The sequence below is a fragment of the Haemaphysalis longicornis genome, unplaced genomic scaffold (assembly GCF_048455015.1).
Source record: "Haemaphysalis longicornis isolate Haplotype H1 unplaced genomic scaffold, Haemaphysalis longicornis Haplotype H1 scaffold_3, whole genome shotgun sequence".
Lineage (NCBI taxonomy): Eukaryota > Metazoa > Arthropoda > Arachnida > Ixodida > Ixodidae > Haemaphysalis > Haemaphysalis longicornis.
The window spans coordinates 106,928,029-106,953,891 of NW_027526335.1; the positions used below are offsets into that span (position 1 = coordinate 106,928,029).

Sequence of the window (25,863 nt, forward strand, 5' to 3'; positions counted from 1 at the left end):
TGGCGATTCCCAAGGTCGTTACAAGTTTCCTGCATTAGAGCAGACTGGCCGATTGCAAACACCGTTTGAATATTATGTCCCCATGATGTTCGGCAAAGCTAACGTGGTCTGCTTCAACTGCCCAAATAAAGCGGATTTTCCAATTTCAGCTTAGGTAATTCGGCCAATTGGTCCATCATCAATCAAACAGAATATTGCGTCAAAAATACTCTAAAAGTAGGCGTACATTGTAGGAATCACCAGGTAATAATTCAACAAAAAATTACACCATCTTCCCGTAGGGGAACCCTGAGTAGTACGCAAAGGAGCCATGGGGTCTATTCAAGTGCCCATTAGTTTTCAGTTCGTCGTTTCCGTTAGGTTGAGGTACGTAGCTACCGTTATATTTACAGTTTGGTTGCCATGGTAACTACCACAATTTTCACTTACCGAAACTACGAAATGGGAAATTGCGTTGAGCCCATGGCTGTTTCTAAAACTACTAAGGGTTCCCCTACGGGCAGATGGTGTAATTTTATTAGATTCGACGGGGCGGGGCTATGTCCCTCCCTTGTAGTTGTTGCGCCGTCCACACCCCCACTGCGCATGCTCGGCTTGCTGAACGCCCGATGGTGTCTTATCCTTTAATGGCTCCTGGAGCGACAGTGTTACCGGTGGCTTCCTGGGCCGGCCCGAGATGAGCCGAGCATGCGCAGTGGGGGTGTGGACGGCGCCACAGCAAGGGAGGGACATAGCCCCGACCATGAGATGCTGGAGCGACAGTGTTGCCGGTGTCTTCCTGGGCCGGCACAATACGAGCACGCTTCCCCTTAAAGAGACACTGAAGTGAATTTGTCAAGCTCCCGTTTTTGCTTGCACTGCGTAGACTGGCTCAAATTAGCACACTTTTCATCGTTTATCCGGTTGACAAATCGGTAATTATTTTACAAAGCGCGAAAGAAGAAAGACTACCATGCGCGGTTTGCGGCGGCCGCACCAACTAAGCTGTGACGTTAGAAGGAGGGGGCACCGTGATTGGACGATGCCCAAGGTTAGCAATCAAACAAGTTTCGGTTTCGGTTCTGTAAAACAACATGTTTGACATCCGATGGCGTCGTTGGATGGGCATTCTCAATATCCCAGTAATCGTAGTACCGCGCTTGTGCCATGTTGTCGGCTGTAAAATGCATAAGATAAGCCTCCCAAGACGGCTTGGAATCGTAGCATTCACTAGCCGAGGCCTATGCAGTGCATGAACGCCCTCCGCGTCCCCACAGACGCACAAATCCATGCGCTTTTCCCCCATATTTGGAGCTTGCCTCACTCATGCCTGTATCGTAAAAAGCGTGTTCGCACCAGGCCAAGGGTCTGTTGATTCTGGCCTCTGCCCACTGCCCGCAAGCAGTCGGTGCTTATGGCAACAGCACGCCAACGAGAACTCGCTAGCGCGCCAGTGCCAGGCTGCGCGAGTTCTGTGGACTAGTTCGTGGAGCAATGAACGTTGCGGCCTAAAAAAAAGATGAACTCAGTATAGAAAACATCGGCGAAAAACGAAAAAGTTACCTTATAAAAAAAAAGCTTGTACCCGGGGGATTCGACCTCGTGACGGGCAAAACACTTGAGACCATATACGTGGAGCTTTACACCACACGGCCACGGGCAAGAGCGCTGCCGATCGTGGAAATAGAAGGTATATAATGTATAACCAGTTTACACTTTTATTTAGTTTTAGTATTTCAAGCAGCTTAGTTGACTATTTGTTGTATTGCACTCGTGCAGTAAGCGTCCCCCGAGCTTCCACAATAGCTCACGTCTAGCAACTGCATTTCTTAGACGGAAAAGCGTTCGCAGATGCGTAGTCGTGCTGCTGACCGCTGTGCTTGTTCGCCCAGCGCAAAAAAGTGCTTCCGGCTCTGTAGTTTACGCTATACGGTAAAAATACCAGTTTATTTTATTTCCTTACTATTTATATTGACTTCACTGACTCTTCTACCCCTTCAAGAGGCCTTATATTTTCCTACTGGCGTACCAGTCAGCGAAGCGTCGCATGTGCGCTTGTGCAGCGCTTGTGTGAAGTGACCTTGACTTGGAGCTAGATACAGAGTACAAATTAACGAAGTAAACAAAGGCACATTCTCCCATTCACAAACATGTAGTGGCTTAGTTTCAACTGATCGAGCGAATTGCCATGACCCGTCGGCGGCCGCCGGACTAAACGGTGGGCTGCCTGACTGGGTCGCGGAAGGTCGGCGAGCCGTGCAGTAGCGCAGCCAATTGCCAGCTCCTCTCCTGCTGACGTCACACGAAAACGCCAAAGAAAATGGGTGAGAGTGCAGAGAGAAGGACAGCATTTTCGAATTGATTTTTCTACTAAATAAATTCGCGTAAACGCGCTCAGAGTGGTCAAAACAGGGCCTAGGGAATCCGGACTACAATTTGCGCTCGTAATCCCGCATTGGTTACAAATCACTTCAGTGTCCCTTTAAAGGGCTCCTGGAGCGGCAGTGTTTCCGGTGTCTTCCTGGGCCGGCGGATGGATGGACGACGGACGACGGACGACGGAGCCGAGAGGAAGAGATTCTTTGCATCTAAAATTTCGCACTGTGTGAAAAGACGGCTACAAGTTATGCGACACCGGCTCTCCCAACGGCATCAAATAAACTTGTAGACCCTTGTATGAACAATTTGGGCCAATGCAACATTGGGAGCGTTGGGGACATATTTTACTGATCTTCGTCAGAAGATCTTCTACAGTTAGCAGCGTTTGAGAGATCTTCATGTTAGAAAACTATGCTGTTTTGTAAAAATTGTCTTGACGACGCAACCGCGACACTCTGAGGTAGCAACACGGCATTGTTTGCTGCTCATCCACAGGGAAAATCTAGATGATTTTATCTTCGCCATGGGAGAAAACAGGCTTTATGGACCACTTATCGGCCCTGCAGAGATAGATAGTATAAGCAACCGGTCAGGGTGATAGCAAACCTGGGGAGCTGGGCGACGCTAGGTTCAGACTGCAGTCGCCGTTGTAACATTTCGAAAAAAAGACGACATCGAAGTCTTGGCCAACCTAATTCAGTGATGCCGTGCTTCCTTGCACCTATAGCACATGACACTGTGATCCACCAGTAGTCGGAATTGCCGAAGAGAGACGCAGACCAGTAATTGGCCTATGCGACATCCAAAAAACATCGCCAGGGCACCTCCGCGCTCCTGCGCTCGGCTGTTTCTGCCGTTCAAGTCCGTTGATATTTTGGTACCAGTCGTGTTGACGCCGACGACAACTACGGCATCTTTTCGCGTGAAATGATGCCTGTAAAACCTTCATCTTAACTCACATCTCGTACACGTGCTACCCTTCATTGTATTTCGATATCTGGAATGCTTCCAATAGATAGGTGCTATCGTACGGCCAAGGTTCGCGGTACTGACATCATTCCCTGACAAGCTACAAGATCTAACCCCTTGAGTGATACTCCGCGGAAGCCTCCTATATCGAGAGAGGTATTCTCCTTCCAATGAACATAAATGGATGAATGAAATTTCCAGCGTTGCAGTGAAAAAATCGCTCATCTCCACTAATGTGAAACCTCGGGAGGGGCGGAGCCTGCCTGTGTATAAGTGTATCCAAAATTGTAAGTCTCTCTCTTGCCACACGGCGCGCGCTGATATACGCGACATCTTAATTACGAAAACGCAGGAGAAGTGTAATTGGAAACGGAGAGCTGAAAATTTTAGACTTAAAGAAAGTAAGAAGCGAAATAGAAGCAAGCAAGCAAGCGCGAACGAAAAATGAGTGCCCCGGTGTGTTCTGTACGCGTTTTTTGCAAATGTAGGTGAAACGTTCCAGCGTGAGGCGTCGGAAAACGAGTGTTCCGGTGTTTTAGTACCGTGACAACATGAGAACACGACGACGAACTTTGACAGACGATGAATACGACACGATACGCCTACAGCCCGAGCCCCTAAGGTGCTTCGCCGCTAAAACTTTACATGCATGATCAACCCCAGTAAGGCTTCTGTGTAGTGCGGCTGGGTACGGCTCCCGTACTTGTATCGCTCACACGTAAGGTGATAACGGAATTATTTTCACTGTTGTGCAGTTCCCCCTAGGGGATTTAGGCCCCTCAAAATCGACAGCAGCAGAAAAAAGTGGCGAAGCTTACACTAGTGGTGCAAGGCTGGAGAAACAGCAGAGCTGGGGGTCGACCAAAATACGAAGAAAGGGAGCAGACGGACCCCAGAAGTGGAAAGTTGCTTTGCACGGCACTCTAAAGTAGAGACAATTAAAGTATGTGCAGTTTTTTATTCAGTAGCAATCGTCGTTATCCCTCTTGCCGCCGTCTTCCGACGGCATAGGCGCCTACGGCAAATGCTTTTGTAGCGCGATATCGCCTCGGTACACATCCACTTCTTCGTCAGCTAATCCGGTGGCCGTCTGCACGTGTGGATTGGAAAGAGATTGCTTGATAGATCCTTCGTCATCGTCTTCAACGTGGCGGACCTGTGACGCGCCGGTCGCTACGCGACCACGACGACAAAGGCGGGAGCTCCTCATGTGGCGGAAGCCCTCGGGTCAGCCTGGACGGTACCGGGTGGACGCTGCGAGGCACGCGCACACGTGCGCTCAGAATTTTCTGTCTTCGCCGGACTGATTTCTGTCGGCCTAAACAGCTGTGCTGCTAAAACCAGTGCAGTTCGCACAGGTAGGCTCGAGGTATCATAAACGCCAGGGTACTTCCTTGTTTCTCCGGAGACGACGTCCAGGAGGCGCAGCTTGCAGCGGCCAGACGGGCAGATGGACTGGCCATGTGGCCGTGCAAGCCCCTACCTGGCAGTAAATGCCAAAGAGGATGTAGCCCACTATGGCACTCAAATCGGCCGTATCCCGCCGACATCAGCCGTTAAAAAATGGCTGCGGCTTAGCTCAGCTAACCTTGGATATGCAAGGCAAAAGCTTGGCTCAGTCTGGATGTGTCTTGGTTTCGCTTGGTTAACGTTGGCTGTAGCTGCATTACGGACCATGGCTCAAAGCCGTTCGGTTTCGTGCAACGCTCACAGAATGAGGCCCGGCGAACGCGGGGTTCATTCACGGCGAACGCGCCGTTCCTCTTCGCCTGGTGCGAGACGATTCCCGTAACCCGAGACGACCCTGCGGCGCGTGCATGGGAAGGTGCGGGGGTGGTCGGCTGCTGATCAGCTGATCCACCGCTACCCCGGTGGTGGCCGCCGCTATTACTGAGCAGAACGACTGAAAACGAAGCCTTGTGCGCAGCGCCGAAAGCGGGCCCGGCGAATCACGGGATGCTCTCCGAAGGGTGTGTCGGCGGGGGTGGGTCTCCGGTCAAATGTTACCTTGCGGATCCTGCGCGAAACCGCTGAACGAAAGTAGTTAAGCTTTGCTTTAATGGTAAGCACACGGCACCCATTGGTGGCAGAGCTTGTGCCATGCAATGCTGCTTAAATGGTTCCCAGTCAACACCATGCCACTGGAATGGCCACTGCGAAGGCTATAGCACTGCAAAAAAATGAGCCTGACGGCCGTGAGTACAATTTGGGCTGTGTAACGAGCGCCTGCAGTGCACCTGAAAGCGCCAGTCATCCTGCTCAGTGCCTTTTCGCACGCGGACAGGATGCACTGACGTGCTGTCATAACAGCATTCCAGTGAAACTAACTCGTGCACTCATGGCAAAGACAACCCACCTTTCAGTCTTCCCTCTTTCACATCCCTCATTTCCCGTCAAGACGACCACAGCACAACAAAAGTAGGTGCATGGATCCGTACGCATACTCTGCCAAATCGTTTCCATACACCAACCAGCCAATTCAATTAACAGGACAAGTGCTTGTGCGGTTTGTTTTCTTTGCATAACTAGAGGCTACGATGAATGAATTACCTTTATTTAGGAAGAGGAATGAGGCCCTGCTGTAGGTTGGGGGAAAAATGGGAAGACACATATTGCAAATAATTATTACATGACGTAGTAATCGTTTAGAGTTTCTGTTCCGGTAAGCTGCAGGCACGATTTGGGTGTTCACATAGGCACTTGTCGTTAATATGTGGAGTACTGTCAGGAAGGTTCACACGGGTACACTTGCGTGCACGAGCACTTGAAAAAAAAAAGGTGGGAGTCCGTCAGCCACTATGCAACTCTGTACAGATAATTTTGTACAGCGAAGTTCGTTACCCTTTCAAGGGTGCGTGCATCGCCTCCAATAAGCCGCAAGTGCACTGTTAGTGATTGAAAAAATCATGAGCAATTCCTCATTGTGAAGGAGGATGGACGGTGAAGCTGAGGTGACACAGAATTTGGACGAAGGTACGAACTCGAGGCGACAGTAGTTTGTCTTCCTGGTACTGTGGTTGCAGACGTAAATGGCCCCGGACCTTACCATGGCGCGCTGCTGTAGTGCTGTAAAAATGAGCGGCAGTGTCAACGCCAGCGGTGCTGCCCCGTTGAGGGTCCTCGATTGGCAGAGGTTAAAGGGACCCTGAAACATTTTTGATAAACGCTTTCACTCTTTCCTTCGCATCTGGAAGCACTGCGAATGCTATAGTTATAGCCAGCACAGAGCGGCGCTGCATGATTTGCTCATCGCAGCAGATACGCCTTCCGTTTCTGTTTTGTTTTCGTGCCGTTATTTTTTAACTTGCTATCGAATGCGTTAATAGCTTCAACTGATGGAAAACCGGCCAACAGAGGCTACATGGCCTCAGTGACGTAATTCGAGCCGTCGAAGAACGTCAAGACCGGGAAAGAGGGAAACATCTTTTGACCGAGTTTCCAAGTTATCTCGTTCGCATCGAGCAGTAACTGGCTGGTGAACTTTGCGACGTCCAAATCTAAGTACTGGGTGTGTTGGGTGACTACGTTTTGCAAGCATTTAGGATTTCAAGAAAAGTTGAATAAAGTGTTGCAGGGCCCCTTTAAGTTTCTGCTCCGGTGGACGCCGTTTTTTAGTGTGGCGGACGTATTTTTTGGAAGCAGCCGCCTCATAGCAAGCGACAACGCAAACAAGCAAACGAACGAACAAACGAAAATACACACGCTCACACAAAGGCATCATGCTACGGAACACTTGGCGCTTCAAAGACACTCTCAGCCTCTCAATTATGCTCCCGCTGGCAAGGGCGACTACCACCGCTTGGGGAAGCCGAAGGAAACTAGCTCCCCACGTAATGCTGCGAGTGCCGACAGGGAGGCTGCACTGTGTTTTTGTTGACAGCGACCAATAATCCACGGGAACCTAACCATACGGAAACTATAAAATCACAGCTCAGAAAAAACAGCTGGGCCAACTCGGGACCACCCACCTGTTTTTCAGCACACAGTCAGAGGCAGACGACGCAAGGCGTATGCCCGAGGACACCACTCTCGCCATGAACTCGAGTGAGCGCGAGATACAAATACGGACTATCCAGCGGCTCGAGGCTGCTCTTGCAGGGCAGAAGCGTAGGGAAGCGTCGTCGGAGGGTCGACGGGTCAACACCCGCACACCCAACGCGCGCCGAACGCGCCGACGCCCGCGAGGCATTGCTTCGGGGACGACCTGACCCTCGTCTAGGAGAGGCCGGCCCTGCGTGGCCGTAGCCCCCTCCCTCCGCAGGAACATTCAATAAAGTCATTTTCTCTCTCTCTCAACTCCTGTGAATACGAAGTCCACGAGAACTGAAAAAAAAAACCTCTAATTAACCAAACTTCCAATTAAACAGAAGCCAGAATAACAGCATTGCCATTTGTCCGAAACACTCTGCTCTACTTAATATTGTCCAAAATCTCGGGTTTCGTCGACGAATCGAGTGTACGACATAGTTTGCCCTGATATTTCAGACTTATAGCGAAAATCGAAGCCTGAAGCATCAACCACGCTAACTGCTCACACGGAACTGGGATCAACAAACAAGGTTAAGGGCCTGAAAAGATAGATATGCGTACGCTTCCGCGGGTCTCAAGTGACCCGCCGCTTTACCGACTGAGCGCTGCCTCAGTTGCGGTGGCACCGACATAGGGCAGAGCTCAGCGGCGTTTTAGCGCTTAAAAATTTTAATTTCATTAAGAAATGAATGTCACCTCGATTATTTTATTCGAAATAACTTCCATTTACCGATGTAATGGGCTTTAGGTTCGAGTTATCGGGCGAATTCTTCCTTTTAATTCCATGCCGAATTGACGGGACCAGAACCTTCCAATGAACCGAAAATTCCAATAAAGCGGCGTAGAATTACTGATAGTCGACTGTATATGTACTTGCACGCACGTGCCCTGAGCTCCGAAAAACGGGGATGGGAACTTTATCCGTCGAGGGGAAATAAAACACCCGCATTTCCCCGAAGGGGAGCATGGGGAAGTGCGAATGCACGGGTGATGCTATGAGGGGGAGTTAGGTTGAACTGTGTTGGCATTCGCCCGTTAGTTGCATTTAACACCCCCGCGTGATCAAGTGAGGATTCACACACCCCGTTTGTCGTTCTCTGGAAATCTTGGTGAATTAAAGTGTATGTTCGAGGAGATCACACACACACGCAAGTAAAGTGAAACGACAGTATTCTTTATTCCGCACTTGTTGGTGTTGTCGTTGTAGTTGACGGTCATTATGACCGCCTTGTGGTCACTGAAATGTACGGTCAAGAGTTGTTGCAAGACCGCGCGTATCAGACAGTTCCTCGCAAAGGCCAGGTCGATGTAGCTGCCGTTGATGGTGGTGGGAGCCTCTAGCGGTAGGCACGTCATGGAGTGGTTGGCGAGCATGTATTCCATCAACCACTCGCCGCCCTTTCGCACGTCCACGTTAAAGTCCCCAACAACCACGACCGGGTCCGAGGGCTTTACGCGCCTGGCCACACTCTCCATCACCGCGTCCACGTATTCGACGACGTCGTCGCGCGAGATGTTTGGTGCGAGGTAGAGGGTGACGACCACGATTCCGTCGCCCGAGTATGCGTCGGTGTAGACGGCACTGTACGGCGACTCGTCCCTGACCGGCGAGGTGGACACGGCGTGCGACACGAGGTTCGCGTAGACGTGACCGACGAGGTAGACGCCGCAGTACTCGCCCCGACTTCCGCTCCTGGCGAAGCAGCAGTCGTCGATGGGGAAGTGGGAATGCACGTGTGATGCGAAAGAATTCTTCTTGGCCAATCGCCCTAAGTGGGTATGTTTTACAGAAATTAGGAACTCTTCTTGGCCAATCGCCCTAAGTGGGTATGTGGTGCGGACGGACGGACGGCGGTGGACGCGTGATTCAGGGTCGCTTAAGAAGTGCATTCGCACTTAAAAGGATTACATTATTACATGGATATACTTGAGCTCTATGAGATAAAAGGACACTCGGTAACAACGCAATCCGGGCGGGTCACGCTATGCCCGAGTGTCCTTGTGTGTAGCTTACGCGAACCTGCTAATAGTATCATATACTGCAGACTGCGGAGAAGTGCGCGACTACTTTCGCAATAAAAAAAGATCTCTACCTATCCTGAGTTAGTTGAAGAAGTTCTGCCACCAATCTCAGAATTAAAAAAAAATGACATAAATAGCTACGTACCCACGTGGGCAATTGGCCAGGACTAGGGCGTAAACAGGGCTACTGCACCAACTGCACAAAACTTTAAATTAGCAACTTAAGCATTTTAATGAAGAAAGAGCATGTAATCACAAGCGAGAAGAGGTTAAAAATCCGGAAGTAGAGGTTGGAACAAAAGAATGAGCTTTGCGTCTCGTGAGACCACCCGGCGGTACGTGCCAACGTTCGGGATTGGCCAGGAATCTGCCGCAATGAGGGATAATGCGACCGCTACGCCAAACTGTAAATTTGAAACTTGAGCATTTTAATGCAGAAAAAGCATAAAATCACAAGCGATTGGGCAAACAGTGTCTCCGACAAAACGATTGTCGTCTGCTCCTAACGTCACGCCCTCCGCGTTGCTAGAGGCAACCACCTGCGCTCATAGAACTCGATGCCTCCGCGGCGGCAGAACTCTTTCTCTCTCTGTCACGCACATGAGCGATAGGGCGACGGATGATTACACCGACACCCGAAGAAAAGGCGGCTTATCAGGAAACGAATGCAATCGGCCGGAAGAACAACAATAAAAGAAGCAGTGCAGGTCTGCAACGGTGAGGGAGCGCTTGAGAAAGACTTTGCGGCAGCGGGCGCTGAAGTATATATGTTGAATTTGCGTTTTATGTCATCTTCTGCTGACGAACGCCATATATATACACAGGGTACATAGTTCTCAGTGACTTTTATGGTGCTTGTCGAGTTTAGCTTAGTGAGACGAGCACAGCTCACCTGTGACATCAGGCTTGCACCATTGTGCATGCTGGCATTGATTTTTTTTTTTCAGGCAGCCGCCTCGGGAAACACAAGAAAAACCAATTTTAATTGGCCCGGCCGCAAGATACCTCAGATTGCGAGCGCCAGCGAAATCACTATCGGCGTCACGAAACAGTCCGCGCCCTGTGAACCGGCCGGTTCTGGATGACGTCGGGTAGCCCTTTCCGGAAGCGCAAACACTCTCCCGCTCTGCCGTCGTTGGGGGCCTCGTTTCACTAGGTCGGTTGTCTCAACGTTATCGTCAATTTTGGCAGCGTAGCAAAAACTTGAAGCTATGCTTCAAAAACCAATGTGCCAAGATCATGAACAGAAAAGGACTCAAATGTGTACCAATTCAGAATTAAACCCAATAAATAACACCTAATTGCACATATTTGAAAATTACTTTTCATATTTACCGCGCACCGGTTGCGACCGCAAGCTCGGGCGGGCCAATGCAGACCACGACGCGAAAAACGCATGTGACGGCATGGGTTTTAGATGCAAAGCATCTCTAGCTCTCGGCCCCGTCGTCCGTCGTCCGTCCATCCACCGGCCCAGGAAGACACCGGCAACGATGCCGCTTCAGGAGCCCTTTAGGGTAAGCGTGCTCGTCTCGTGCCGGCCCAGAAAGACACCGGCAACACTGTTTCTCCAGCATCTCATGGTCGGGGCTATGTCCCTCCCTTGTTGTGGCGCCGTCCACACCCCACTGCGCATGCTCGGCTCATCTCGGGCCGGCCCAGGTAGACACCGGTAACGCTGTCGCTCCAGGAGCCATTAAAGGGTAAGACACCACCGGGCGTTCAGCAAGCCGAGCATGCGCAGTGGGGGTGTGGACGGCGCAACAACGACAAGGGAAGGACATAGCCCCGTCGCATCTAATAAAATTACACCATCTTCCCGTAGGGGAACCGTGAGTAGTATGCGAAACAGGCATGGGCTCAACGCAATTTTCCATTTCATAGTTCCGGTAAGTGAAAAGTGTGGTAGTTACCATGGAAACCAAACTGTATATATAACGGTAGCTACGTACCTCAACTTAACGGAAACGACGAACTGAAAACTAATGGGCACTTGAATCGACCCCATGGCTGCTTTGCATACTACTCAGGGTTCCCCTACGAGAAGATGGTGTAATTTCTTTTTATTGCCGTCACAGCTTGCAGTTTTGCAGCCTGAACAGAGTGACGTAATAGCTTCCGGCATTGCCCAGAACTGCCATCTGTGCTGCCGGTGAGCGAAACCGAAACTGGTTGAAAGAAACGCATGGTAACTATTTCTATGCTGACTGCGGACCGGTTTTTGTTCTATTTTTATTATTGTGGGGGAACATACTGTATTGTTAGCATAAAAGCCAGAAAGCTAAAATTTGGTGTCAGTACTTCCTTAATGCGAACCATTTTTTTGTTGTTGTTCTTCTGAACCACCTAAGTGAGGTTTCATGCGTGCGGAAAAGCTAGCGAACTTGACCGGTGTGCCTAATAGAGTAAGTCTGCAGGTAACTTAAGGAGGTTGTGCGCTCTTAACATACCCTAAAATAATCCGAAGACGACGACCTGAGCGTCAAAACCACGCTTATCGATGCGTGACGTGGGCCCCTATGAACGCCCTTCCTTAAGTTCAAGCTCTTCATTCTTGCTGAAGATCGAGAAGCACCATTTGCGGCTAAGCCTGCTGGTCCGCGGACCAGCAAGAATACGAGCACCATATATACAAGAGCACATGTCCAGCAGCAATAGTTGTCGGTCATACGTGCGGTTAAAATATGTGGTGGTGAATCACCCATGGAACCTGTTGCGGTTTCATTGGGTTGCACGCATTGACGAAACAAAAATTAGCAGTGGCTTAACTCGGCTATGCCAGAATATACGTAGCGTAAGCTGGTTCAGCTGGTTATTCTTAGGTTTCCTGGTTGTCTAGGATGAGCTGATTATCATGCTTACTGCTGCTAAAACGATTTCCAATCCAATCCTATCCAATCCAATCCAGTCACTGCTCCTCGCGCATGAGCAGTACGGCTCTCCAGGGGCCACGCCAAACGGCTGTCAAGCGGCTCCGGCGCAGTGACAGACTTGGCTACTGCCAGAGTCCGTCAATGCTTTTCAACGGAACCGACAGCTGGGCACGCGACGGCGCGTCTGCCGTGGCTATGACGTCATCCTCTGGAATGCGCAGACTGGCGAATGTGGAGACCGAATTCTCTGCACACCAGCATTACAATTGGATTGTATTTCCAATACAATACACTTTAATCCAATCCAATCCAAATCCAAGCCAAGCCAACCTATCCAATCCAATGCAATCCAATCTCATGCTCTTCGCGCTTGCGCAGTACGGCCCTTCACGTCCCGCGCGAAACTGTTCAACCTCGGCCAGTGTAGCTTACGCTACAAAACACGAGTGTCCAGTGCACAGTCCAAAGGAGTTCACGAAACTGGCGGGAGCGGCTGTGTCATGCATTTTCGCCCTCCGCGTTTCGGCCGCTCCTGCACCCCGGCGCCGAGGCGACACTCTCCACCTTCTCCAGTGCCTCGGCTAGCTGGTGTTGCTCGCTGCTGCCAAACCGCACCCTCTTCCCACCCGGATGTCTCTACGCCAACGTTTCCCAGCTCGCGTCTCCCTAAGCGCCGCTTGCCCCTCCTAAACGCAAGAGATGGATGCGTACAAGGGCTAGAGGTAAACAATTCCGCTGTAAGAAATGATTTGTCATTGAGAAGACTTGGTTCAAGGAACATAAATGCGGTTGTACCGATCAAAGAAGAAAAAGTCGTTGAAGCGGTAGCGTCCCACGCACTAAACTTAGATGAATATAATTCGTGCTCGCCGCGCTGTCTGCTTTCACAGAAATAATATTTTTTCTCAATGAAGCTGCACTCTTCCTGAATGGCTTGCAACACAATGGCAAGGTTTTTATTTTATTACATGAGAACAAGAGGAGTAACTTAGATTCGGCACAGAGAACATACAAGCGAGCAACTCAGGCGGCAGAACCGAAAAATAATTATGTTTCACCCAGAGAAAATAACATTTGGTTCAATATTTTATACTCCTTCACACACGGGGAACGTATCGCAGTTCACGGAAAATCTCGGATGAAGTTTCTCGCATTCAAGATGTTTTATGGGCTCGGTTCTACGCTACGATTACTATGGTGCAGAAGTACGCGTAATGGTAACATTGTCAAGTCGACGTCGTTAATGAAAAAAGAATGCCAAGCAGAACAACCCAACAGGAAGAACAGGTTTTACCTCTTTCAGTAGCACGACTTTAAATTTCATGCGAGACAGAATTCGTGTACTCGTTTCGCCTTATCACAAACTGGTGGCTTTTCGGCGCCCAGCAGCTCGCAGACGAAGCCGAACAAGTCGTCCATCGTCTTCCCAGTAATCGTTTCATTGTGCACGCCGTTCACGTCCACCCACGGAACGTACTGTATAGGCGGCTGGTGACCTCGGGTCCTCTTGCCCATTTCGTAGAGGAGTTGCACGCCTTCCGATCCTCGGCTGCATCGATCCAGCACTGCCCAGTCGGTGCTGGTTTTCTCGGCGCAGGGCTCGCCAGCCTTGGTCGGGTCCGGATGGCGAAGCATGCAGGCGACAAAGTCCAGGAGCTTCCTAGTCGGATGCACGTACTTGACTGCGCACGTCTGCACCTCGTTGATGTAGCACTCGTCTGGGCCGTGTTGGCACGTGAAGATGATCGTGCCGTTGACCTCCTTCATGCGGGCGTTTCCGAAAGGTAGTATGTCGACGTTGAGGTACTCCTCCAGGCGACCGTACGTCGGCCACAGCTGGTTTAAGATGAAGCCATGGCATCCGGGACAAAGACCTTCGTAATACAGAGTGATGTTAACGCGGTCTTCGAACTTCAATGGCTGCCACCATGACGCCGAAACCGAGGCGGCTAGAAGGGCCGATGCGATGGCGGCGATCGTTGTGCACCGCATGGCGTTGGACGTTCAAGACAGTAGTAGCTGGCAGTCTGCTCGCACTACTTATACTGTAGCGTGTCGTGGACAATGAGAGAGATTACGGCGTCCGTGGATGATTTCGACAATGGCGACGACTTCACTCCTGGAAGCCTCGTTCGGTATCACGGGCTTGCAGATAACAGAATCCTACGAACGAAGTGAGCATGGGCTTATCGTCAGGAAAAAGATGGATACGTTGCAATCTCGGCCTCGCGCGTGATCGCTGTTCGCTTTTTTTTTTCCTTCGCTTGCCGATGGCAGAGAGAATGACGCCTTCTTTTCAGGTCGAAATAAAATGCACTCCTGGGAGAATGGCACTTCCTCGTTACTCAGGAATGAAGGGCGTAGGGAGGATTCGTACGCTTCCGTTGATAATTCTATAGCACCTTGATGTCAACCGGCACTGAGTGTAGCCTATTTATTTATAATTTCTGTCCAAACGCTTTAAAAGCTGTTCAGGTTTAGAAAAATCGCGAACGATTTTGCAATAAGCTGCTTCTTGCTCTCAGCAGGCCGTTTTTGTCGTTTCGTCCCTTCATGAGGACAGCAAGTCACAAGAAAAACATTGCGGTGGGGAGTTAGAAAAGTTCATGATTCGATTAAGTGAATTTCAAAGAGTATTTCATCATGCAGCTATATTTCCTGAATGTGTCGCTCTACGCACTCAGTCATTCGCTTTGAATTTCTGCAATCCGGTGCCGACTTACAGCCGACTAAAAAATTACAATAAATCCACTCCACGGTTCCTTAAAGGTGGCGAATCATGATTAGTCAGTCGCATAAAGGAACCTGCCGTGAGGTATTGTTAGCCCCACTTGATAAAACAAGTCTCTATAATAATGCTGAGGACGTTTTCTGATTTCAACTCTTGCGCCAGGTTATTGTTTCTTTCGGGCTATGTTTCAGCGCCAGAATATTAGGGCGGAGAGAAGGGGAAGGTTGCAGTGTCACCGCGGCCGCTTCGGTGTTCCCGGGTGCTAAGTGTGTGCTCCTTTACTCCAGTAAATTCTGTTTTTTTTTTGTCTTTTACTCGCGACAATATGACTCGCACAGTGCGTTATTACAAGCTGCAACTCACATAGAGGCACCCTTGGTCTAAGCGAGCGAGAATGAAGGGCCAAGCAGGACAAAGTAAAAAGAAAAATATGTGCGGCCATTATTGCTGCTGACGTGCGGGATGCGAAAGGATACATTTCTTTTAAAGCTAGTGACCCACGCAGACCTATCGTGTTACGTCATCTTTCGTGACTTTATCGCCAGAGGGAGGTACGTTCCGCGTGTAGTCTTCGCGCCGTAACGGTTGCGGTGGTGCCGGCTGGTGGTGGTTTTAGACATAGAGAGATGTTACCCGTGTTGTGATCGCGTACTCTCAATACCATCGTTATTTTTCCTTTCTCGAATGCGTTCTTTAATTTTTTCTGTTACTATGACTAAATGACTTGCCCAGGCATCCTGTTTAGTCCTCCACACACACTGTTGGCGTCAACGTCCTTTGCTACTTACGCAATGATCACGGTAAAAATATTTTTCAGGCCTCCAGTGAAGCGATTGTGCCATCTCATCACGCTCGTCATGATCATGTTCCTTTTGCGTCGTTTCTTTATTCCCTTCGCCAGACTTGTTCTTCTTCTTTGGGCTACTGGCGATTATGTGCGGAGGGGGATTTTTATCTTCGTCTCCTTTGTTTTCTTCTTTGCTTTTGTAATTCCTATATATTCGCTATGAGTGTAGACATCCTCTAGTACTTTTGTAGCTAGCGTGCTCAAATTACCGTTCTAGTCTTCAATACACGTCCCTAAAGCATGTTTCAAAGTCTCATGGGCGCAACGAATTCCGTAGGTCCGCATTTTTCTGGGCCAATTCGCTACACAATGTCCATAAGGCTCGGTGGTGGTGGTGGTTGGGGGGGGGGGGTTACTACTAGAAGTAGTATAAAACCGTTTTATTAACAGCGCAGCTGTTTAGCAAATCGCAATTGGTCTTGCCTGCAGGTAAACCAGCCAGGAAAACGCTGAGCGCACGTGAGCGCGTGCCTCGCGGGGAGTGCCCAGTAGTTCAAAAAATGCAACTGTTCACAGTATCACAATTCAGTAAACAACCGAAATTAAGCATGCAGAAACTGGCCAATCCCCCAAGTGGGTATGCGCCACAAACTGCGCAGGAGGCCGCCTGGTTCTTGCTGCGGCAGGAAAGTAAACATCCCCATCGCGAGGGGCACGATCAAATGCAGAGCATTTCCGGGGGCGCACGACGTTAAGCAGTTTGCGTTACGTTAATGTTGTTGCACTTGTTGCTGTTGGTTGTTGTATTGTAATTAAATGAGTAGACGTAATTACGTGGTCACGTGACATCATGTATTAGTAGGTGGGTATGACATCATTTATTAGCAGGTGGGTATGATTATTGCGGCGCAGTGGGAAGAGCACCATGTACCTCGCGTTCCGCCCACAGGTAGTGAATGCGTTGTATCAGCAGCTTCTTGACATAGTTTGAATGAGTCAAGGATATAAGGCGCGTTCGTAGCCCTCCATTCTGTGTCGGCTTTGTGGCGCAGTGGGTAGAGCACCATGTACCTTGCGTTCCGTCCGCAGAGTCGTGGGATCGAAACCAGGCTCCGGTAGGTATTATTTTTTTTTATATAGTGTAGGGGGAGGGGTGCGGACGACGATGGACAACTAGAACGGGTGACATCGTGAGTTAAAGAAATGCTCTGCATTTAAAACAAGACAATTCGCAGTGCTCGTGTGTGCTTGACTGGCGACGACTGCCCAGCGTACCCGGCGCATGTTTGTCAAGCCAAACATACTCACGTAGGGAGATTGGCAAAAAGTGGCAAAAAATAAACTCCAGCGTTCGCCGTAATCGTGGCAACGCTTGCTCGGAATGAGAAAGACACGTCATAGCGTACTCCCCTCCGAGGTGATGTCCAGTGATTACCCCTTCCAAAAAATGAAGGTAGCTCACACTTACAGCAACAGTGATGCAGTAAAATTCGCTGCGGCAGCGAAGAAGAGGCAAATCGGCTGCAATCATCGACTGCGATCGTAGCTGCAATCGTCGCTACCTTCAAGTATTATGCATTAATGTGAGCTTCCTTATTTTTTTGAGTTGGTGAAGTGGGGGTGGTTCCCTATTCCAAGAATTCATGTGATGAGCGGGCAGCCTTTGCTTTGGAGGCCAGAAGTATCAGGACGTCGGGATCGCTGCTGGTCACCATGTTTATCCACAGCTTAGGGATGAGAAGGGGGATGGAAGATGGGGGAGGTTGGGGTTGTGCTTGCAGCCTACTATGATTGAAGGAATAGATCTGTGTTGGACTATTAATCTCCGGGAGCCGGGTTCAAATCCGAGACGGAAATTTATTTAGCGTTCATTGGTTTGCGCCGTGGATCATCTTTTGGACTCGCCGACGCCGGAGGCTGCACTTTCAGGTAATGGGGCATTTAATGCTTCCGTAGTAATAGGGGAACGCTCGAGACTACCCTAACCGCGTACCGCCTACCCGTGAGGCAAGGCCACTATCATGAGCGGGTGGGCTACTTTGCTCGACCCAAGAAACGCGGGCTCCAGCCGACATTCTTTATTGTGACTGCTGTTTCTCGGGCCGCCTTGTTGTTTGCGTTTATGTTCTGGTCTTACCTCACCTTTCTTCGACGCCATTTTAAACCTTTTTTTTATTTGTTTGAGCAAAAACCAATCCAACGTGTATATTTACTAAAGCAACGCTGCAGTACCCGCTGTGTACTCGCGTTTTATATGAAGTACGCTCACCATATCATTTCCGCTAAACAGTGTTGACAGGTATGAGCCCTGCCAGCAGATATTTTCTGTGGAAAGTTCTTGCCAAGAGACATAAACATCCTTCATGTAGACGCCCTTTGTAATGGGAGACGTGGCGTTGCAACGGCGACTGGAAACGGCTTTAAAAAGAGCGACGCCAGATAGGCGATGCCAAAACGGCCGACCAAAAAAATGACCGCAGAAGTTTGAATATAAGTGGTCGAATTTGTGCAAAGAAGAACAACCAAGCCTTCTGGTTGGTGTGCCCACCTCACTTTGAGGGAAGTTTTAACCCCATCTCCCATGGTGGTATTCACGCGGGACACGGGACGGCGGCAAGTGACTAACAGCGGAAGATGTGAACAATGTATTTGCGATATTCACGCGACCGCCCCGAGGGAGCTCGCGCAGGCTACGCCAACACACACCTTCTTCGTCACACGGTGGGCGCACAGAGCTATGTTCTTCTGTCCTTATCATCGTCTTCTCGTCACAGTATTATCTCATCACAGGATCATCCTTTTATCATTACCGCGGTTGTTGTTACGATTACTTCAGTATCGTTACTGTCATAATTATAATAATAACCTTGATGTTGCGCACTTTAATAGAAGGACTTGGCTTAAGAGTTCCAACCACCTCAAGACTGGGTCACCTATACCTAGAAAATGAAGTTCCAAGAAGTCCGTTAAAAAAATGAAGCCCATTAAAAAAAGGGATATTTCGATTTTTTAGAACTTTCACACGTTAAAGCCAGGGTTGCTCATATCGCCTACATCAAAAACATTTCGCACTATTTTGGTTGTTTTGCAGCTACAAAGCGCCAAATATGGCCTTGTCAGCACTATTGCGGTAACATACCCAAGTGGTTTGTAAAAAGCGGCAAGAAATGGCCGTTAGGAAGAGAAAATCATTAAGTTAACGTTGCAGTGAACAAGCTTTGCTGAACTTGTACGCATATAAAGTACATTGCACATGGATCCCATGTTGAAGCTCCGTCTTTCGAGGCCTGGTATGGTCGGGTCGACTCCCAGCGTTGTCACATAAAGTTAAGAAAGTCGTCACCCAGTGACGTCTACTCTATTCGCCCGTTTGGCTGCGTCCTTCCAATCCTCTACTTGACCTTCAGTGTACCCTTCACTATACTGTGGTGTTTAAGTTTGCACTATGGAACGTTTCGCCTTACGGAACGCTTCTTATGGAGCCGTTTGCGGTCTCCCGACACCCAGGCCAGAGTTTTCTTGGACAGGAAATTTACCGTTTTCACACTGAAAGTTCGCCCACCCAGGAATTGGAGTAACTACCGTTGTCCTTAAAGTAATACTCCATCTCACAAGCTGGTTTCAGCACGATGAATGCTACGCAGCCTGCAGCGCCATATAGTGACTCCACTGCAAGCCATATTCCTGGATTCGACCTCTAAATTAGGCGTTTTTGGGCATGTTGAAGTACTTTCAGACCTACCAGGAGGCCTTAATAGTGGTTGTTTTACGAATTTTTGCTTTACCACTGCCCTTTGTTTTCTACTTTCTGCCAAAAAAGTATCTACTGCAGCACTTTTGTCCATACTACCACCGTACTGCAACATGCTAGTACAGCTAGCATAGTTACGCTAATATTTATCTGTTTTATGGATCTTGGCAGAATAGTATGACACTGGCAGTTCTCGTATACCAAAATTTACAGCAGGTTCCAATATTGCTTGCAGATATCGTGTGAGAAGGCATCTCTGGCACTCAATACTGTATTACCATTGTCCTGTTCTCAGGATTTAAACGTCCACGCCGATCTCTAAGTTTCGTATCGAGGAAGGTCTATGCTACCTTAATTTTAAGTACATCTATGCAAAAGTCACCTTTGTATCAAGCTTCTCAGAGCTAAAAGAAAATAACTGACACCCGTGAAAGAAAGTAGGAAGTATATTTTCCTGAGCCAATTGGCCCGAGAGTGAGAGCATTCTTACCAAGAATTACATGGGGTATACAAACGCCTTCTCCACGAAAGCACGTCAGTAGCGAACAGCAAGAGTGGGATTGCTTCCAGAGCAGCGACCAGCCCCGCCACTTCTCTTGCACACCCTCGGCGGCTGTGGTTCCAGGAACTCGCAGGTCAAACGGAACAGATCTTGCATCGCCAGGTCTTGGACGGTTTCGTTGTGGAAGCCGTTCACATCCACGTAGGGCACGAAATTGATATCCGGCTTGTGTCCTAGCGTTCTCTTTCCCATCTCAGACAGCAGTTGTATGCCTTCTGGCCCACGGCTGCAGCGGTCTAGTACTCCCCAGTCGGTTTCCGCCTTTTGGGCGCACTTTGGACCCGCCTTGACTGGATGTTCTTGGCTAAACATGCACACCACGAAGGTAACGAGCTTTCTCGTAGGGTGCACGTACTTCACGGCACAGGTTTGCACCTTGTTGACGTAGCACTCGCCTGGTCCGTGCTGGCACTGAAACGTGATCGTGCCATTGCTGACCTTCATGTGGGCCTTTCCGAAGGGCAGAAGGTCGAGGTTGATGTGGTCCTCCAGCTTGGTGTACGTCGGCAGCAGCTGGTGGAGCATAAAGTCGTAACAATCGGGGCATAGACCTTCGTAGTAGACGGTGAGGTTGACGTTCTTTCCTACAACCGGACTGCACAGTTGAAGAGTGACTATGAACATACCGAAGAGCCCAGAGCCATGCCGTAGAGTATTGGCGACCATCGTGACTGCCCGTGTGATCACTGGTGCGAACTGTTCCTTGCTTTACGACCTCTGAAAATGGTCACAGGGCCTTCCCTTTCACACGCTCTGGTTTGCTTTGCGATTATCGCTAACTCAGGACGCTTCGTGGTCCGAGTTCAAAGTCTTACTGCCCGCCTATCCAAATCCGTGATATGCTTGTTCGCTATCTGTCCATGGTCATATTCCACGGGCAAAGACTTCTAGCTGGATAAAGACGTGTCTATACAGCTCTAAGTTAGCATGACAACGAACGATTTACACCAGGAAGTTTTAAAGCTCGCAGCGCAAGCAGCTGCGTCTCATACTCGGTTCTTTTTCTAAGTATGGGTCCGATCTATTGGGGGATGTATGAGAAAAGTTTTGGCCAGAAAATACTCTCTGGTTAGGTTTAAGTAGCATATTTTACTATGGACGTATAATATCCAACAACTAGGCATTTTTATTTTGTTTTCGTTAGTTTGTCATGGCAGAAATTGCTATTGTGTTTTTGAGACACAGTACTTATGGATACTTATATTGCCTATATATTGTTGTACTTATAGGTACTTATATTTGAGACACAGTACTTATATTGCTATTGTGTTTTTGAGACACGGTAATTGTGCTGTCAAAAAACTTATGCAAAAAATATTTAGGCGGAGAAGCGCATGTATATAGGAATATTCATCCAAATGTTTTTTTGTTAATTCAAACCAGCAATCGTCATAATTGTATATATGTCTTGTTGACCGTGGGGTGACATACACGCTGGCATGCGGATCTGCTTGTAATATAAACTCTGCTGCATGGCCCTGCTGCATGGGGCCTTCCATGAGCTCTATCGCACAACTGCCTTTCTCCCAGGAGAACGCCAACAATTAGTTGGAATCATGGGATGGCGCATGGACTTCAGCGCAGGTGGAATCCAGGCATGCGGTATTTCCCCTCCACACTGTCGTCCCGCCGGGCACATTTAGTTAACCAGATGATTCATCCCAATCGACTGAATGCGTTGTACATTGCTTGTTGCGCCTCTAAGTAGGCTACTGCAAACACTTTTTTTGCAAGATGTCCCCTTTGCTGTGCTGGGAAGGACACTTAACCTGAACACATGTTGTGTGTTTGTCCGATTATTCTCGCCGGCGCGAATACGGCCCGTTGTTTACGGCAAGCGAGAAATACCAGCATTAAAGACTCTGTAGGCCCCTGGAGAAGCAAAGACAGTGCAATCAATGTGGGGTTTCAAATCTCCTGTGGATCTCCTGAAAGACTCCGGACCGAAGCCAGACGTAGACTGCCTCTTTCGACCTCAATTTTTGCATGTGTGTATGCGCGTTTTCATGGTGTTTTTCTGGGCTATTTTGGAAGCATTCACCCCTCACACATATTCACCAGCAATCTGGGCTAGCATGCACAGCATTAAGTGGGGCTGACCTCTTCGGTCTTATTAAAGAGTTCTACCCCTCTCTCTTTCCAGGAACGCTTTGCAACACCTCATTCATGACTGCCTGAAATATGGAGGGTTCTATTGCCACGCGTTACGGTAACCACCCGAATCGGTACTCTCCCTAATGCGTGTTTAGCGTAAGAAGTTGATTGATTGTAGGGTTTAACGCGCCGACGCAACGAAGGCGATGAGGCGCGCCGTAGTGGAGGGCTCCGGATTAATTTTGACCACCTGGGGACCTTTAACGTGCGCCGAAATCTCGTACACACGGGCGTTTTTGCTTTTCGCCTCCATCAGAAAAGCGGCCGCCGCGGCCGGGAATCGAACCCGCGACCTCGTGCTCAGCAGCGCAACGCCTTAGGGCGTAAGAAGTTCCTCTGCTTCTTCGTCCAGTTCGAGCTGAAGGTACGCCTTCGTGAGGTTCGAAAGAGTGACGTGGCTCTCCCACTAATGACTCAAAACTGTTTTCCAGGCCTGGTAGCAGAAGGTGGTCAACTTTAAAAGTTTGCTGAACAGAGACACGGAACACCCTCCAGTTGTCGGCCATTCTTTACAACCGTCTTTTGGTAGTGCCACGAGAGGCGTTGGCTACCGGCAATGTCTTACTAGGTAAGTGGGACCTGAGTTTCCATCGGTTTAGGCAAGGTCTATGTAAAACGGAGCTTGCTTGTTTTACGTTTATTCTACCTGTGAGCCCCCTGACGACACCAAACCCCGGCTTAGACACATCCTAGTTCCGCTCTTTCCGCGCTTGTCCTGTGTTCGTCGTCCTCGTCTCCCGCGCTGTGAACCTTTTTTCCAAATGAGTTACCAACACGCCCAAACTTGCACACTCCTGCTCTTTCAGCTGTGTTTCATCCTCAACGGCCTTCTATCTTGCTCACTTATTGACTGCTTATAACGTTTGTAACGCGTCGGCTAGAGTGTTGTTGAGTTTAGAAATACAATATCGGCTCCAGAGCGTTGGCATACGGAAACACTGCTTTGCTCTCACTAATGCCAACTCACAACTTTTATCTCCGTAGATCACGCTCACTAAGGAATATAAGAAGGGCTTTGACGGCTAGGATTTGTTTCCACTTGTCAGCTCACATGCCCAAAATATTTTGTTGGAACAGAGGGCGAGTGTACAAGCGCAGTAATGCTGCCTCAAGGTTCTTTCGCTCACTGCAGTGCCTTAGATCAACGCTAAGCAAATGTTTGATAGTCACAGGACAACTTCACAGAAGGCAGTTCTGGCTGTCCTCTAGCCCGATTATGTAGGGATACTTCCGGGTGAGTGCTACTCCAAGTTGCAGCCTGTGTAGCAAGGTCTCTTGACTTCTGAATTTCAAGGAGCGTGAGTGAGCCAGCACCTTTGCTCTGGATCGAGCATGTGAAGGCGTTTACGTCGATACTACGTGTCAGGTGAATGCAAGGATGCAGCTTGTTTACCTGTCCGATATAGTATTTCGTTGGCATCTTGCCTTGTAGTGGGTATAGCCAAGAGAGTTCCATTGTGGTGTGCCTGTTATGTTTCTGCATCCGCCAACTCATTTCCAGCGATGCCACAGTGACTTGGTATCCACTGAAGAGCACTACCGTGTGATCCATTTTACTCAGCTCTTTGAATAGGATCAGTGGTCAGCTGATCATATACTCCTTGCTTCATTGGGTACCTCCTTGAGCACTAGCAGTTACAAAAGATGGTTCACCGCTGTGGCCTTTCACAAGAAATGGTGCGGAGCGCTTCCCGTAAAGCCCCCAGTTCTTCTGTGGTAGACGACGTCCTGAGAGCAATCTAGTTATCTTGGATCAGTTCCTTCCCAGGCATAACCACTGCCGCTGCCGACGAAGAAGCCTTGACCCAGCCGCCAACGAAAACAAGCGATGGATCCCAGTACATTTCATGATGTAAAAAGTGAAGGTGGTCTTGAAACCGCAGACGACGTGGGATTTTTTACCGATTCGAGGGATCGATAGCCGCACTTTGAGATCAGGTAAGTGAAGGTAGCAACTGGAGCATTTTATTTAAAGCCTACTTGCGATGCTATTAGCTCTCTGAGATTCTCACAGGAGCGTAAAAGAAATAAAAGAGTTCAGCAGAAGTAAGCTTAGCAATGCATCAAGATCCTTGAGTGCGTTTCAAATGCCTTCACTGTCGTCGCTAAAACTTAGAGTGGCAATGTTTCGGCCATGTACTATAACGTTAGTGCAATGCGCATAAGCATGTTGCTTATGGGCATAAGTGATGTTGTATTTTGCTTATGCGCATAAGTGATGATGATGCAATGCGCATAAGTGATGTAATGCTATATGACCTTGGACAGGAATAGAAGCTTCACAGATTGCCCCTTGGCGTGCAGTATACTTGCGATTATTTGCCTGGTACAAACAGAATTTACATGTAGAGAGCAGGTCACCATTGGTTTGAGGACAGTCAACGTTTGGGTAGCACCTCGAAACGAGAAGATACCGGAGGGGGGAAGGAGAGGGTCGGATTATCAAAGCTTGTGAGTCTATGAATCATTCGATTACCTTTACAGCCTTTTAATTTATATATCATGGCCTTAGCAACCGCGTTGCCAAGGTCTTGCACAGGATTGCTTTTTTTTTTCTTATCCCTGTGCTGTCGAGAGCCAGTACACTTGGCGTTACCGCTATTTATACCGGAGATGCCCCAGAGCATACGAAGTAACTGTTTTTAAAGGTGCGGGTAATCTCAGGACTTTGAAATAATCATTTTCGCTTAAGCGCTCACTTACCCGACTCAACGAATACTAACCATCATATCCCCGAGAACATGACCACCATCTACTTAAACCCAGAAATTTTGGTCTGTCTGTCTGTGACTCGATTGAACCACCCGGCCAAAGTAAAACAAAGTTTGCGCACTAGTCTTTTATACTCACAGCCACACTCTGAACATCTAAGTCCGGTGTAAATGTTCATACTTGTCAACATTATTGAATATAAATGCAAATGTAAGGCAGAAAATCAATACGTAAGTGGTATTTGCGTCCTTCTTTTGTAAAAAAAATCCTGGGTCCTTGATTCAAATGAAATACTGCATCTACTGCATACATAATATTCACTCCGTCGCCTACTGTCGCCCGCGCCACTATACCTTCTAGCGGCATTTTATGAAATCAAACAGCAACAGTTTCGAAAGATTCAACTAGATAGCTTGCACGTTCTGCTTGGAGCGCACGCGGAGTAGAGATACGTGGTTCTATAAACATTGAAATAGGATACCTCGATTCAAGCGCGCCTCCGGGGTTCGGAAGCGCTGGCATCGACGCAGCCGGCATGGAGCAGTGGAACGCGGTAAATTTAAATTGACTTGAGGAAACCTTTAGCGTGTTTACCTTGGCTGGAGCGTGACACAAGAGAAAAAACATGAGAGGCGAGCGGCAAAGCAAAGGGGGGCATTTCCTTGACAAAATCTACAAAGACTATCGTCTTTTGTCGACATTTGCAATTAAAGGAGCAGATACGCGGACAATGTTTGCTTTACATTTTTTATTTATGTTATTATTATTTTTAAATATCCACATTAGCCCTAGGGCATTGTTGTAGGTGTTTTTGCACGTGAATTAAAACACGAATATTCTGAAACACGACATCAGAATAAATAAGAAAAATACGATGTCAGGCGTGAACACCAACATACACGACTGGCAGCCAAA

The 25,863-nt window shown here is 48.8% G+C and overlaps 2 protein-coding genes across 2 annotated transcripts; both read right to left on the minus strand.

Moving 5' to 3' along the window:
* Positions 1–13,173: 13,173 nt before the first annotated feature.
* Positions 13,174–14,357, minus strand: LOC144174987 (gamma-interferon-inducible lysosomal thiol reductase-like). The gene has a single exon (XM_077703995.1). The coding sequence runs from the start codon at positions 14,241–14,243 to the stop codon at positions 13,572–13,574; it is 672 nt and encodes a 223-aa protein (XP_077560121.1). The 5' UTR covers positions 14,244–14,357; the 3' UTR covers positions 13,174–13,571.
* Positions 14,358–20,055: 5,698 nt separating this feature from the next.
* Positions 20,056–20,748, minus strand: LOC144175365 (gamma-interferon-inducible lysosomal thiol reductase-like). Its single transcript, XM_077704448.1, has one exon. It carries the CDS (start codon positions 20,746–20,748, stop codon positions 20,056–20,058), a length of 693 nt encoding a protein of 230 aa, XP_077560574.1.
* Positions 20,749–25,863: the final 5,115 nt, after the last annotated feature.